The following is a 12061-nucleotide window of genomic DNA, read 5'->3' as shown; positions in this document are numbered from 1 at the left end:
TGGGCTCTGGTGGTGCGGCCCACATGAGCAGCAGCAGCTCTCAGTGGCAGGGAGCCCCCTCCACAAGATATCTTTCTCCTGGCTTTGAAGTCTCTACCAGCAACAATTAGCTCAGTGCCCAGTGCAGGGCTGCAGGGAGTGGGGGCTGATTCCACATTATTTGCAAGTATAGACGTGCCCTGTTAGCAATAACAAGGTCTTCTTTAATATGTAAGAAGTTGATGCCATGTTCTTTACAAGTCAAAAGTAATACACAAAAGACATTTAGTAAGACATTTTCCCCAAAATTACTTTAAAGGTTTAATTTTATGTTAATATCAGTTATTCTAATTTTCTATCCTTCTTTTGAAAACATAATCACTCCAGCTCTTTCATTTCCAGTGTCCTTGTCTGTGCATAATACGTAACTGCAACACATTTTCAAATGGGCTGGAAAAATTCTGTGAAAGAATATGTAGGAGTTCAATGAACTGCTTTCCATCTTTTTATATCCATTTCTTCTTGTGTTTAGATGAAGACCTAAAGTGCAATGTGTCTACACGAGATGTTAGCTGTGCAGTAGCCTAACAACACTGCACAGTAGCATTCCAGTAGTACTAAACTTAATGCGCAGTGACTATGGCACGTTAATGAACATGTAGTCACACCCAGTGAGAAATAATAGGTGGAATAAGCCTCGTGCATATGCAAGTCATTTTATTTCAAGAAAAGCCTTGGTTAATTGTATCCTGCTTCCCTACCATATGAAGCAAGATGGTGAAAATATTTCCCCATACTTGGACTCTGATCCAGCAAAGTACTTTAAGATGAACATAACTGCATTTTTGAATCAGGGACTTAATTTTTACCTTCAGAAAATTTTATCTGCAAATAAGGATAATGTTCTCTTTTCAAATGCCTTAATGCATCTTTCAAGGATTACAGATTACTTAATTTCACTTGTCAATCGAATATCTTGAAATAAATAGATTTAATCAAACATTCAGAGATTTTGTCAGGTCACATTCATCTGAGAGAATATTGTGATCATTAAGCCACTTTTCTGAGATATCATGGGGTTTTTTTTCTTGAGAAAAACACAGTACAGGATCATGACCCAAGTAATGTTGCTTCTTGACAGCAGAGTTGATATACTGTATTATCTAGTCTAAATACCTATTCCATATCTCATTTGAACACATTAAAGTCTTCCATTGATTTCAGTCAGTCTGGATTACACCAGTCATGCATACTGTGAATCTCTTAAACCTCATTCACCTGACCTTGGTTCCTTTTTCACACTGAAATCAATGCAGAGCTCTCGTTGATTTCAGTAGGGGCAAGAAAAGATATTTCCATTAGAGTTAAATTAGAAAGATTATATCTTTAAGTAGATAGCTACTTGTATCCTTGCGATATAACCTTGATGCATCATTTTAGAAATAACGTTTTAAAATAGGATATGACAAAAAAGCAAATGGTGTTGGGAAAAAAAATCAGTCTTCCAAAAATATATATATTAGGCAGCTACTTCCCTGTTCTTACAGAAGCAGGCATGTTGTAGGGTATTATTGAGTCTGATTTTGTGTTTTGTGGTTGTGTGTGAGGGTTTTAAGTAGTTTGTGGAATCATTGTATACTTGCCTACAAATGCAGGAGGCTCCTTGCAGTCCTGTGTTCCCATGACAACTAATTCCATCTTTAGTATATTTGGTATATAGCTGTTTTACAAATATACCATTGTCTCTTTTACTGCATTTACTTAAATACAAGACAAAGAGTTTTTTTATATATATTCATATACATGGTAACTGCATTAAATTCATTGCTTGTCAAATTGCTGACAAAAGCAGCATTTGCTCAGTAATGGAAACCAACTATGAAGTTCATCAAATGCAACCAACACTGAGCATGACAATAAAACGCATGGCCCAGATGGGGCAAACATACTAATGGGAATCTTTTTTCTTAGTTACAATTTTTTTTAAAAGACATATCATTCTCCCCTTATCAAGCTTCACATATTGAGCAGCTTTTTTTAAACCAAAACTTCATATTGCAAAAACAGCAACATATGCAAATAAATACAACTATATATGTATAGTAGCCTTAAACAACATACATCAGCTTTCCACAAAAGACACTTACTGAACTCTTTTTCTTCATATAGAACCCTATGAAAAACCTCAGTAACCACTTACACCTTCCATCAGTCATCTCTGTTCATTCAGTGAAACAATGATATAAGTGTGTCCAATCCTTTTTCCTCCACTTCTTCTCTGTCTTGATCAATGTAGTATGAAGCCCCAGAGAAAGCCAACCTCTTAAAAACCCAGCGGTTTCTTACTTTCCATAAACTCGTTTTAACACATGCTAATAAAGTCCTTAGTAACATTTCATTCAGTCCCTTTGATAAGAGTCCATACTCTTCCACACCCCGTTTTTTTGTGGGGCTCAGTTCCGTCTTCAGCACCTGATGATCACTAAATGCCACAATTATGGTTTCTTTCTTATGTCTATTTTTTTTTTATACAAACACAGAGTTAATTCTTGATTGTTTCTTTCCAGTTGGGTATGTTCTAGTGAACACTTTTTCTCCTTTCCACACATCTCTTAGTGACTCTTCTATTATAATCTGGATGAACAGTTCCATCTCCCCCTTCCTCTGTACTGTCACCCGCTTCTATTATGCCATTGAAGTCCTCCATTATTATCCACAGGCTCCCTTCAAGCATGTAAACTGTTAGCTTTCTAAGCAGAGCCTTCCTCCCCTTCTGCTTTGGTGGTACATATACATTGGAAACATCTAATGCTACTTACCTGCTTGATAATATCATTAACAGCAATCTGATAATGTCTTTCACCTGCTTTGCTCTCATCTCTGAATTCTTGAATATGTGCCTCCAGCTTCTTTTTTATTTGTCCTTGATCATTTGTCCCTGATGCTATAATCAGTGCTATTTTGCTTGTTTTAAAAAGAGTACAACAGTCCTTTAAGGTGCACCAGAGCTGCTGCTCATCATGGTGGACTCCTCCCCATCATTCTCCCTCCCCCCATGTCTGTCACTTTTGCAAGATGCTGTTGACTTTCCTGGGGCCTAGCCCAATGAGTTATATGGTAAATGGTATGGTATATGGCCTTTTCACTTTCGAATAATACCATGCATAGTTCGTATAAGTAGGTAAAAACATGCTGCTGGAAAGTGTGTTTATGGAGTATCAGTGCTAAAATTTGCGGCAGTTTCAAACAAGGAAAAAGACACCAATTTTGGATAAGCAAAGTCTCTGAATGCTATCTCTTGAGGACAATGTTTTCAAATTTGCTCAGGGAGAACAGGGTCTTACAGGAAGAAGAGGAAGAAGGGGATGCAGAGGGGAAAATTCAGGTGGTGCAGACAGCAGAGGGGCTACCTGATCCCTCAGATTATTTTTTTTTTTCTCTGTAGCAGTGGGAAGGGGACAAATTCAAGACAAACCTCCAATAATTAGATCCAGTACCTAGAACATTATAACAAAGGTATAAATTTTCCATATATAGAATTTAATTATTAGGTGTCATCTTAGACTCAAGTCTATACAGTTTAGATGTTAAAAATACTTCATAAACACTGTAACACATTAAAGTTTAATCAATATTGTATTAATGTATCATCATAGTAAAGTAAATCCCCAGCTTGCCTTTCTCTTCCTGTCTACATTTCTGGTTCCGGTTGTTGCACTGAGTATTTATATGTTGTTTTTTCCAGTTGTTGCACATTGTTGCAATTTGCAGTTATTGCACATTGAGCAATGTGTGAAATCCATTTAAAATTATTGTTATAGAAAAACTGGTCCAGATTCTTCCATCTTCGCTGACACTGTGTAGCATTTTTTGTATGCATTTTCTCCATGTGAAAGAGGGAGATATCACTGCTTATGACCGAAGTTAGCAGATACTAGGCCTTTGTAAATTACTCCTCAGACCTCAAAGAAAATACTAATTTCTGAGTTCTGGTGTCTGTATTTAATAATTCAGGCTGGGGTATTCTTATGAGCATAAGACAGGTGATTTATTGCCAAGGCACTAAGCTTCTTAGATGATGTTCGAAAATCCTGGATTTAACTTTGTAATAAATATTTTATTTCAGAATGTTTGTAAAGCTTCCTTGCATATATTTGTAATGAGCAATTGTTCACACATTTTTTTTTTAGTTACAAACAATAGCTAAAAGTGTGTGTGCATGTGGAGGGCAGGGATTTGTATTTTGGTGTCATTGACATTTTGTTTTGGTTGATAACATCTGTAATTCTACAAATAACTTTGAAACAATGTTTTGACGCATACTAAAACTTTAATGTATGAAGCCTGTTTTTAGTGCTAGATAGTTCAGGTTCCTTGTACGGAGAATTTAGCAAAGGATAGTCATGCCACACTACTCACGTGCATAATATTGTTGATCTCGGTGAGACTACATGCAAGAGAAGCAGGGATGAAGGATCGTGATCAATGTCTTTTTTATTTAAACATGTACTGCTGCAAAATTTTACTCAAATGACTAACCAGTGTTGATAAATTGTTACAACTACCCAAAAAAATCAGATTTATGTTGAAATCTACCTTATGCTTGCAAGAGATTGTGAGAAAATTTCAAGACATTTTTAGCCATTAGTTTTTATACTTGCAACTCATTTCAGTAAAGATGTACCTGGTGAAAATTGAATTAAGTACATTAATCATCTCATTCATTTACAAAGATATGGTGCAGGTAGTTGATCTGATAATGACATTACATATTACAAGCAGGAGGAAGAAGATTCAGATCAAGATCATTCTCAAAGCAACCGAAAACTATCATCCAGCTCAGCATCTTGCTTTCCTGTTCAGGAGCATCTATGTTTTTCACATCAGGAAAATGAACCTGTGGTTATTTCACCCTTGGATGAAAAGAAGGTCTTGCAGCAAACAGCCCTGTCTCTGTCCAACTTACATGAGGCCACAATGTGAGTGCTGCTGCCATTTTTCTTACATTTAAAGCTTTTCTGTACATTCTGGAGGTATAGCATGATCTATATTTATTGTGACAAGCTGAACATCTCGGAAATTCTAGATGCAAGGAACTGGTTACTTGCTTTCTTGAGAGACAAATATAGGATACTTGTTTGGTGAACTTACCTGTGGCTTCAGGTACAGTGTACAGTTCAAACAGGAAATGGCATAAGTCCAGAGAAAGTGGCAGGGGAGTATCAGTAAGTAAGTGAAATAATTATAAATAGGTATGACAGATAAAAGATTTGTTGACTAATCTCTTTTTATCAATAATTTCAGAAATATAGCTACTTATATATCTAGAGGGCAACTGCAAGATAATTTAGGATAAAGAAATTTCAATAGTGTTTGATGTTAGTTTATGCTTGCAGTCATGGGGTGCATCCACACATGCAGGCACGTGGGCTTGCAGCAGCTCAAATAGAAGTGGTGCAAATTTGAGCCGGGGCTTTTTGCCTCAGGACACGTGCTCAGGCATGCACTTTGTTGTGGAGCAAATTGTGCCACTTGGGGCAAAATAATCCTGCCTGGCTCCTCCCAGATCTGCAGCCAGGGGGAGCTAGAGCCCTGGGCCAGCACCTGTGTTGTCCCTAGCAGTATAAAAAGCTGCCCTGTCCTGGCCCCAGCTCAAGGCTACTCGCGCTTAGGAGCTTCTAGGGCCCTGCCAATTGGTACCTGGGGACACTACCTCTTGTGCCAACTGGACTGCTGAATAAGCCCTTAGAGTTCCCTGCACCCTTTGCCCACTGCAGCAGTCTGTCAGTGAAGGCTGCTGCCTGGCTGTGACCTGCTGCACACGTGTCAGACCCAGATGGGGACTGCACAGCTAGTAGAGGCATCTGCTCCTCTGGGCCAGCTGCCGGTGGGCGGTGGCTGCAGAGTTGGCCTCTGTGCAGCACTACTGCCATGTGAGCGCCTGCCCAGCCATGTGGGCAGCTATCACCCAGAAGATGTTCCGAGTGTGGTGGCCTGCTCTGAACTGTTAAAGCATGTCCTTCTGGCCCCATTTGGCCAGGAGGTCAACCAAGGTACAAGCTCTGAGCAGGAAGAGTTCTGCCACTGGCCTCCCTAGCAGCAATTCTGATGTTCCCTAAAAAATCTCTGATAAAAAAAATCCCAAAGTCACTCTGTAAAATACCCCAAAATCCTAGATGCTATGTACCCATAACTCTGAGAATGCTCATAGGATTAGGTCCAAATGGTGCAAATGGACTCACGTTATTGAGGAGTGAGAATAACACCAGATTTTAAGTAACAGGATTAAATTTCTAACGTTAGAAACCTATTACACTTTAAGGAAAACTATTAGAATTCTTTGAAGTTCTCACACCAGATAATTGATCTCTGTACTTAGATACCACAGAACTCAATGGGAGTCTATGTGTATCTAGGCTGGGTATAGTCATTCAAAAAGCCCGAGACAGAATTGATCTAAGTTACACGGCTTTTCGCATGCGGCACTGTAGTGAACACAATACACATTTGCCCTTTGTGTGGGGGCTGAGAGGGGAGGAGAAATTTTAGTTTGGTTTCCACCATGTCCTAACCAGTTTGTGTGTGCTGAACTTTTGGTCTGTTTTGGGTATATACTGGTTTCTGATCACTTATACTGCGGAAAGTGTAATGTCTATACCTCACTCCAGAGACCATAGATGATCGTCAACTTCTTAAGTATTTTGAGGTCTATACAAACTTCAAAATATTCATTCACAGGCCGGTGCTGCTTGAACATCTCAGAGAAACAAAAGCAGACAAAAGAAGGCTTCGCAAAGCCCTTAGAGACTTTGAAGAACAGTTCTTCAAACAAACAGGAAGGTAAAGAATACTGCATTCATGTATTTCAGCTTATTTATATGTTTCCATTAAAGTATGTCCTCTTAGGTGGGCGTGACTCACCTGAAAGATGTGAGTTAAGTAATTGTTATCTGTGTGATCACTCAAATGATTCAGGAGCTTTTAAGCAATTGAACAAAGTAAATTTGCTACCCTCACACTTTGCTCCTAGCAATAATGTAATGTGAAAATGTAATTTTGAAATATAGAACTAGCCTAGTTTAGATATAATATGATATTTACCAATAAAATGTGATATTTACCAATCCTTCCATCTACATTTCAAAAACGGAACAAACAAAAGGCTTGGGAAGTTCTACTCTGTAATTTCTGTGTCTAAGTTTTGTTGAAAGCAATTAGTCTCTTATTGAGATCAATGGGCTTTCATGTATGTCCATAACACCTATCCATCAGGCCACATCTGGGGCAGGGTGAAATGAAGAGCTACTTGCTCCAAACGTACATGCTCCAAAAAGTATGTGGTAAAAACAATGAAGGGCCCAAACATGAAAGAGTCTCAAGGATCTGAACAAATTGTGGCGGCCCTGTGAAATGAAAGTAATTTCTACAGAGTTCAAACGCTTCCAGACTTCCCTATTATCCCATTCCAGCCAGCTTCAGCTAATACTTTGGTAATTGTATCTTCTAAAATTGTGGAACACCTTGTCTGTGTATCTTAGAGTGAATTAGCAATTACACTATTGATAAGAAATTATGTGTAGTAAACTAATTATTACAATTCAATATTTTAATAGCCATTAGTATAATCCTTTTTGCTTTTGTCATAATATCTGTGCATGTCTAAAATTAGAAAAAAATAAAATGCATTAATCTCCACTGAAAAAAATAAAATCCATTTTTCTTCATAATAAAACATGATGGGGTTTTATTTGCCTTTTATAGGAGTCCACAAAAGGAAGATCGCATACCAATGGCTGAAGAGTACTCTAAATACAAGCACACAAAAGCCAAAATCAGGTTCTTAGAGGTGCTCATTAATAAGCATGATGTTGTCAAAACAATCTGAAGACCGGAATTCTGTGTTATGCAGTGCTACTGTTTCTCTAGCCAAAAATTAGTTTTACAAGTATAGGTTTCTGCACAATTATTGGACACAAGGAGATTGTGATGCACTTTAATAATTATATTATCAGGTGTGGAGGACAGCAACGTGTAACAGTATGTAAACAGGAGTGAATGGCTTGCATTTTTAGGGGTGGGGCGGAAGGTTTGATAATATTTGAATTTAAAGGGACACTGATGTAGTTTAGACTCTCAGTCAGACTTGCTCTAGTTTACCATTTATAAAATATCAGGGAATGCTCTCCAGATTCTTACACACAACAAACATAAATCCACTGCAGTGTCACCAAAAAAAAAAAATCATGCACTATTATGAAGTACTTCTGTGGGACCTAAAAATGGATTTACTCCATCAGGGGAAACAACATGTTAACTTAAATCATTGTAAACAAATTCTGCCATGAGATATATAGCTGTAGTTCCCATTTGCTTCAAATGTATCCATGGACTCTAGATTATTGGAGTGAAGCAAACTGGTGGTGGTGTAGAATTAAAGTAGTAAAATAACTGCTAAATGGAAGCATAGTTTTTAGAAAGGGAAAAAAATACCTGTGTTATTTGGGAAATCAAGAAAGAAACAGTAAGCAGGGAAGGGATCCTTTTTTACTGGGCTTGTAAAAGGGTACTATAAAAAACTGTGGGCACGATATAAAGATCCTAGGTGTTGTCCTTTATAGTATCTGAAAGAAAATTCAGTAAAATAAATGAATCATATATGATGAGTTTTATTTCTGTATTAACTTTGCACTTTATCTTGCCAGATGGTAAAAATTTTTGCTTTTCTAACTACCAAAGCTCTTCTGGAAGCATGCACTTTGTAAAACGTTGAAGTATTACCTGTGCTATAATTGCCAGATATCTATATTATGACAATGATGAGAACAGTTTATTGCATTATGATAAGAGATTTTGGCTAGTTAATGTATGTACAAGTGTCATAGCTATAAGACGAGGAATACTAATCATCTTCTTTACTAAAGGTAAGATGATAAAGCTATTTTTCATTGGAATTCGGCATCTTTCTTAACTTTCAAAGCACCACATTTTACATTAAGGGGAATTTCCCATTATTTGCAGTAGATCACTTGTGTGTAGATTGGGCTATTTAACAGAAGAATTGTTAGCAAGTTGTAGTAGAAAGGCACTGTACTAGTTCTGGGAAGTATCTAATTATGGAAAACAGAAAAATTAGGTTATGTTGCATCATATTTAGTGCTTCATTTAAATTGCCATTTTGTATTAACACACAGCACCTGTTTTCTATCTTAGTAGGAAAATAATCTTTTTTTACAGTCGTGGTTCAGCATGATTTTTAAAGAAGTATACATTTTAAACTAGTTTGGAGGTAAAGGATAAGTGTTGTTTTTATTTCTGTGATATTTGCTGTTTCAGTGTATTGATCTGACGATTTATAAGTTTTATTAATCAGACTGATCTCCTTCATAAATCTGTTTTAAAAAGTCATTTAAGAGCAACAGGAACAGATAGACAGCCACTTATCGTTTACAAATTACATCTTTGATAAGACAAAATGGTTTCATGACATATGAATACAATTGCTATTAAAATTAATATATATATTCTATATGATTGTATATCATTTATACATTAATATAAATAAAATATTTTTCTATTATATCTTTATGTTGAAACATGGTTTTTGTTTCAAATTAGCTAATATAAATAACAAATAACACTATCAAACAACAAGTCAGAAATGCTGACTTTTCTAGCTTTTGAAATTTAAATCATACTGCAATTACAATCTCTCATACTATTTGGAGTGATCCCAGTATTTGTTCAGTAGATTAAAATGAATGCATATTTAAATACCATTTACAAGCCATTATTTTTATTTTGCTAAAGCAGTTTATAAAGGATTTTGTTACGGTTGGCAAGAAACAAAAAAAAAACTTTATTGCAGCATTTGGATATAAACAGCTGTCAGGAAGAACACCAGGACTCCTGGTGTTTAAAGCATTTGGAGATGAAGGGGAAGGAGGGAAAAAATAAATATTAAAAATGTTGTTAAAGAATTTGAAAACTTGTGTTTGCTTTTGGTTCCAGCAGAATGTATATGCTTCTGAAGAGAATGTCTGACTATGGAAATGGACAACAGAGGTTCAAAGGCTCCTAAATAACAGGGAAGTAATTAACATCCAACACTGATGTTGCAGGTCTCGCAGCTGGGATCTCTTTTTGTATTTGCAGTAGACAAGCTCATTAGCTGATGGCCAGTAATTTCTGCAACTCTGCCAAGGAACGGATCCATGGAATCAATGTAAATTACTTCCAAAATAACATCCTGGGTGGTAAGCCATAATGCCATCTTCTTCAGTGCAGGTCAGAAATTTATTATCCTTTATATTTAGCTGAGGCAGCGCTGCTTACAGAATTCATCTCCTGGTGATCCAACCGGGGCAATAACAAGAATGACATAGTGATAGGCTGTGTACATGCAGTAGAAGTCTCCAAAGTATAAATTAGGGTTGAAAAGTTTTTCAGGTATGATCTCAAAGCTCTATCTTCCATAAGGTGAATCTTGTAGTGGCTTTCCAGTGTTAAACTCAGTGTTGCAGGTACAAAAGATGCCTTCCAACTTCCCACTGATTGGAGAGCTACTGTTATCGTTGACAGAGGGCTACATAACATTCCCATAACAATCTCTGAAAATGAATGACTACCATTATTTATTCTGAAATTACACAAAAAACAATAATTATTTAAAACTACTGCTTTGCCCTCTTTGTAAAACTACTGCTTTGACCTGTCCCCTTTCTTTCCCAAAGGAAAGAAAGAGAACCAGTTAACTAGAAAAGTAAGGTTACAGAAACCAAAACTTAGAAGTAAAAATCAAATAAACCCAAGTTTGGCAAGAATGAAAATATCCATTAAGAAACTGTGTGAGAAGGAAATGTTCTTCCCATCCTGTCTCCTCTCCTGTGTGTGAGCTCTCATAACTGTGGAAGCAGAGGGTAACACAAAAAAAGAGCCCTGTGAATTAATGAGCCAAGTTGTTCAAGCAATGAAGGAATTTGAATTCAAATTATGTGTGTTCAGAAAAATGTAAAATGTGTCTGAATAACATATTAAATAAAGGTCTAACTGGTGGTTCCATAGCTGTTTCTGCCACTCATGCTGTTTGGGACTATTTCTATTACCTTCTCCCATTTCTGATTTGCTTGTGTGCAGAAGTGAAATGATGACTGAATCAGTACAGCTTTTAGCTTAGAGACTAAAGTATTTGCCCTGGAAGCAGGGGAACAGGGTTCTAGACACCAACACTGTTTTGACATGCATCAGATCAATGCTCAGGATCTCAATATCATGCTGTTAAGCTGGAGGGCATGACACAAATCACACACAAACACAACTGCACACACAACACTATGGATCCACATAAACAAACAGTCAAACACGCAGTTCAGTGGCTGTGCATGTTAACTAGGGGGCACTCGTGGTTATGGTGCTTCTGGGTTACTTGGGGCCACTTGAGACCCAGGCAGAAGTGAGGGGAAAAGATGGGTCCAGAGACAGCGTAGCAGGCAATGGAGCCAGGGAAGAAAGCCAGGGCATCAGTGAGGCGAAGTGATGGAGACTGGAAGTAACGAGCAGTGGGACAGAAGTCAGGAGGCAGCCAGGAGCCAGGAGGAATGAGAAGAAGTGGCAAAGATAAGGGGCAGTGAGGTGGAGCAGAGGCTGGGGGAGAAAGCCATGTGACATAGGGAATTAGGAGGTGAAGGAAGCCAGGGGAGGCAGAGGAGAGGTTGGGAAGAAAGCAGGGGCAGAGGTGAAGCAAAAGATGGAGTAAGTGGGGAGGCAGCAGTTGGGAGAGAAAGCTGGGGAGCGACAGAGATGGGAGAGAAAGCCAGGGAAGTGGTGGAGCTGAGGGAATAAAACTGAGACGAAATCTGTGGCAGAGGTGAGGCAGAAGTCCAGGGAGAAATCTGGGTGGCAGCTGAGAGAGAGGGAGAAAGCCAAGAGACAGTGGAGCAAGTGAAGCATGTCATGGAAAGTTTTGAGTATGTGCTGCCAGCACAGAAGAGGTTAAACTGACATGCGCAATTTGAAGCTGTAAGTGGAAATTTCCAAGGCTCACCCAGTCCTTGCCCCCTGGGTGACCTGCGGAGCTGTCAATCAT

General features: G+C 38.0%; 1 protein-coding gene and 1 pseudogene across 1 annotated transcript in view; one reads left to right on the top strand and one right to left on the bottom strand.

Annotated features, from left to right (window-relative positions):
- The window catches only part of FAM13C (family with sequence similarity 13 member C), a 43833-nt gene extending 34645 nt beyond the window's left edge, over positions 1–9188 (top strand). Inside the window, exons 6-8 of the mRNA XM_019555553.1 lie at positions 4759–4958; positions 6718–6819; positions 7741–9188. Coding sequence (XP_019411098.1) covers positions 4759–4958; positions 6718–6819; positions 7741–7864 — 426 coding nt within the window. The 3' untranslated portion in view covers positions 7865–9188. The remainder of the gene's footprint in view (positions 1–4758; positions 4959–6717; positions 6820–7740) is intronic.
- Positions 9189–10071: 883 nt separating this feature from the next.
- The window catches only part of LOC109323901, a 16251-nt pseudogene continuing 14261 nt past the window's right edge, over positions 10072–12061 (bottom strand).

The sequence above is a fragment of the Crocodylus porosus genome, unplaced genomic scaffold (assembly GCF_001723895.1).
Source record: "Crocodylus porosus isolate Cpor-Errol unplaced genomic scaffold, CroPor_comp1, whole genome shotgun sequence".
Classification (NCBI taxonomy): domain Eukaryota; kingdom Metazoa; phylum Chordata; order Crocodylia; family Crocodylidae; genus Crocodylus; species Crocodylus porosus.
Note: the sequence above shows the minus strand (reverse complement) of the source record. Positions and strands in the feature narration are given on the sequence as shown.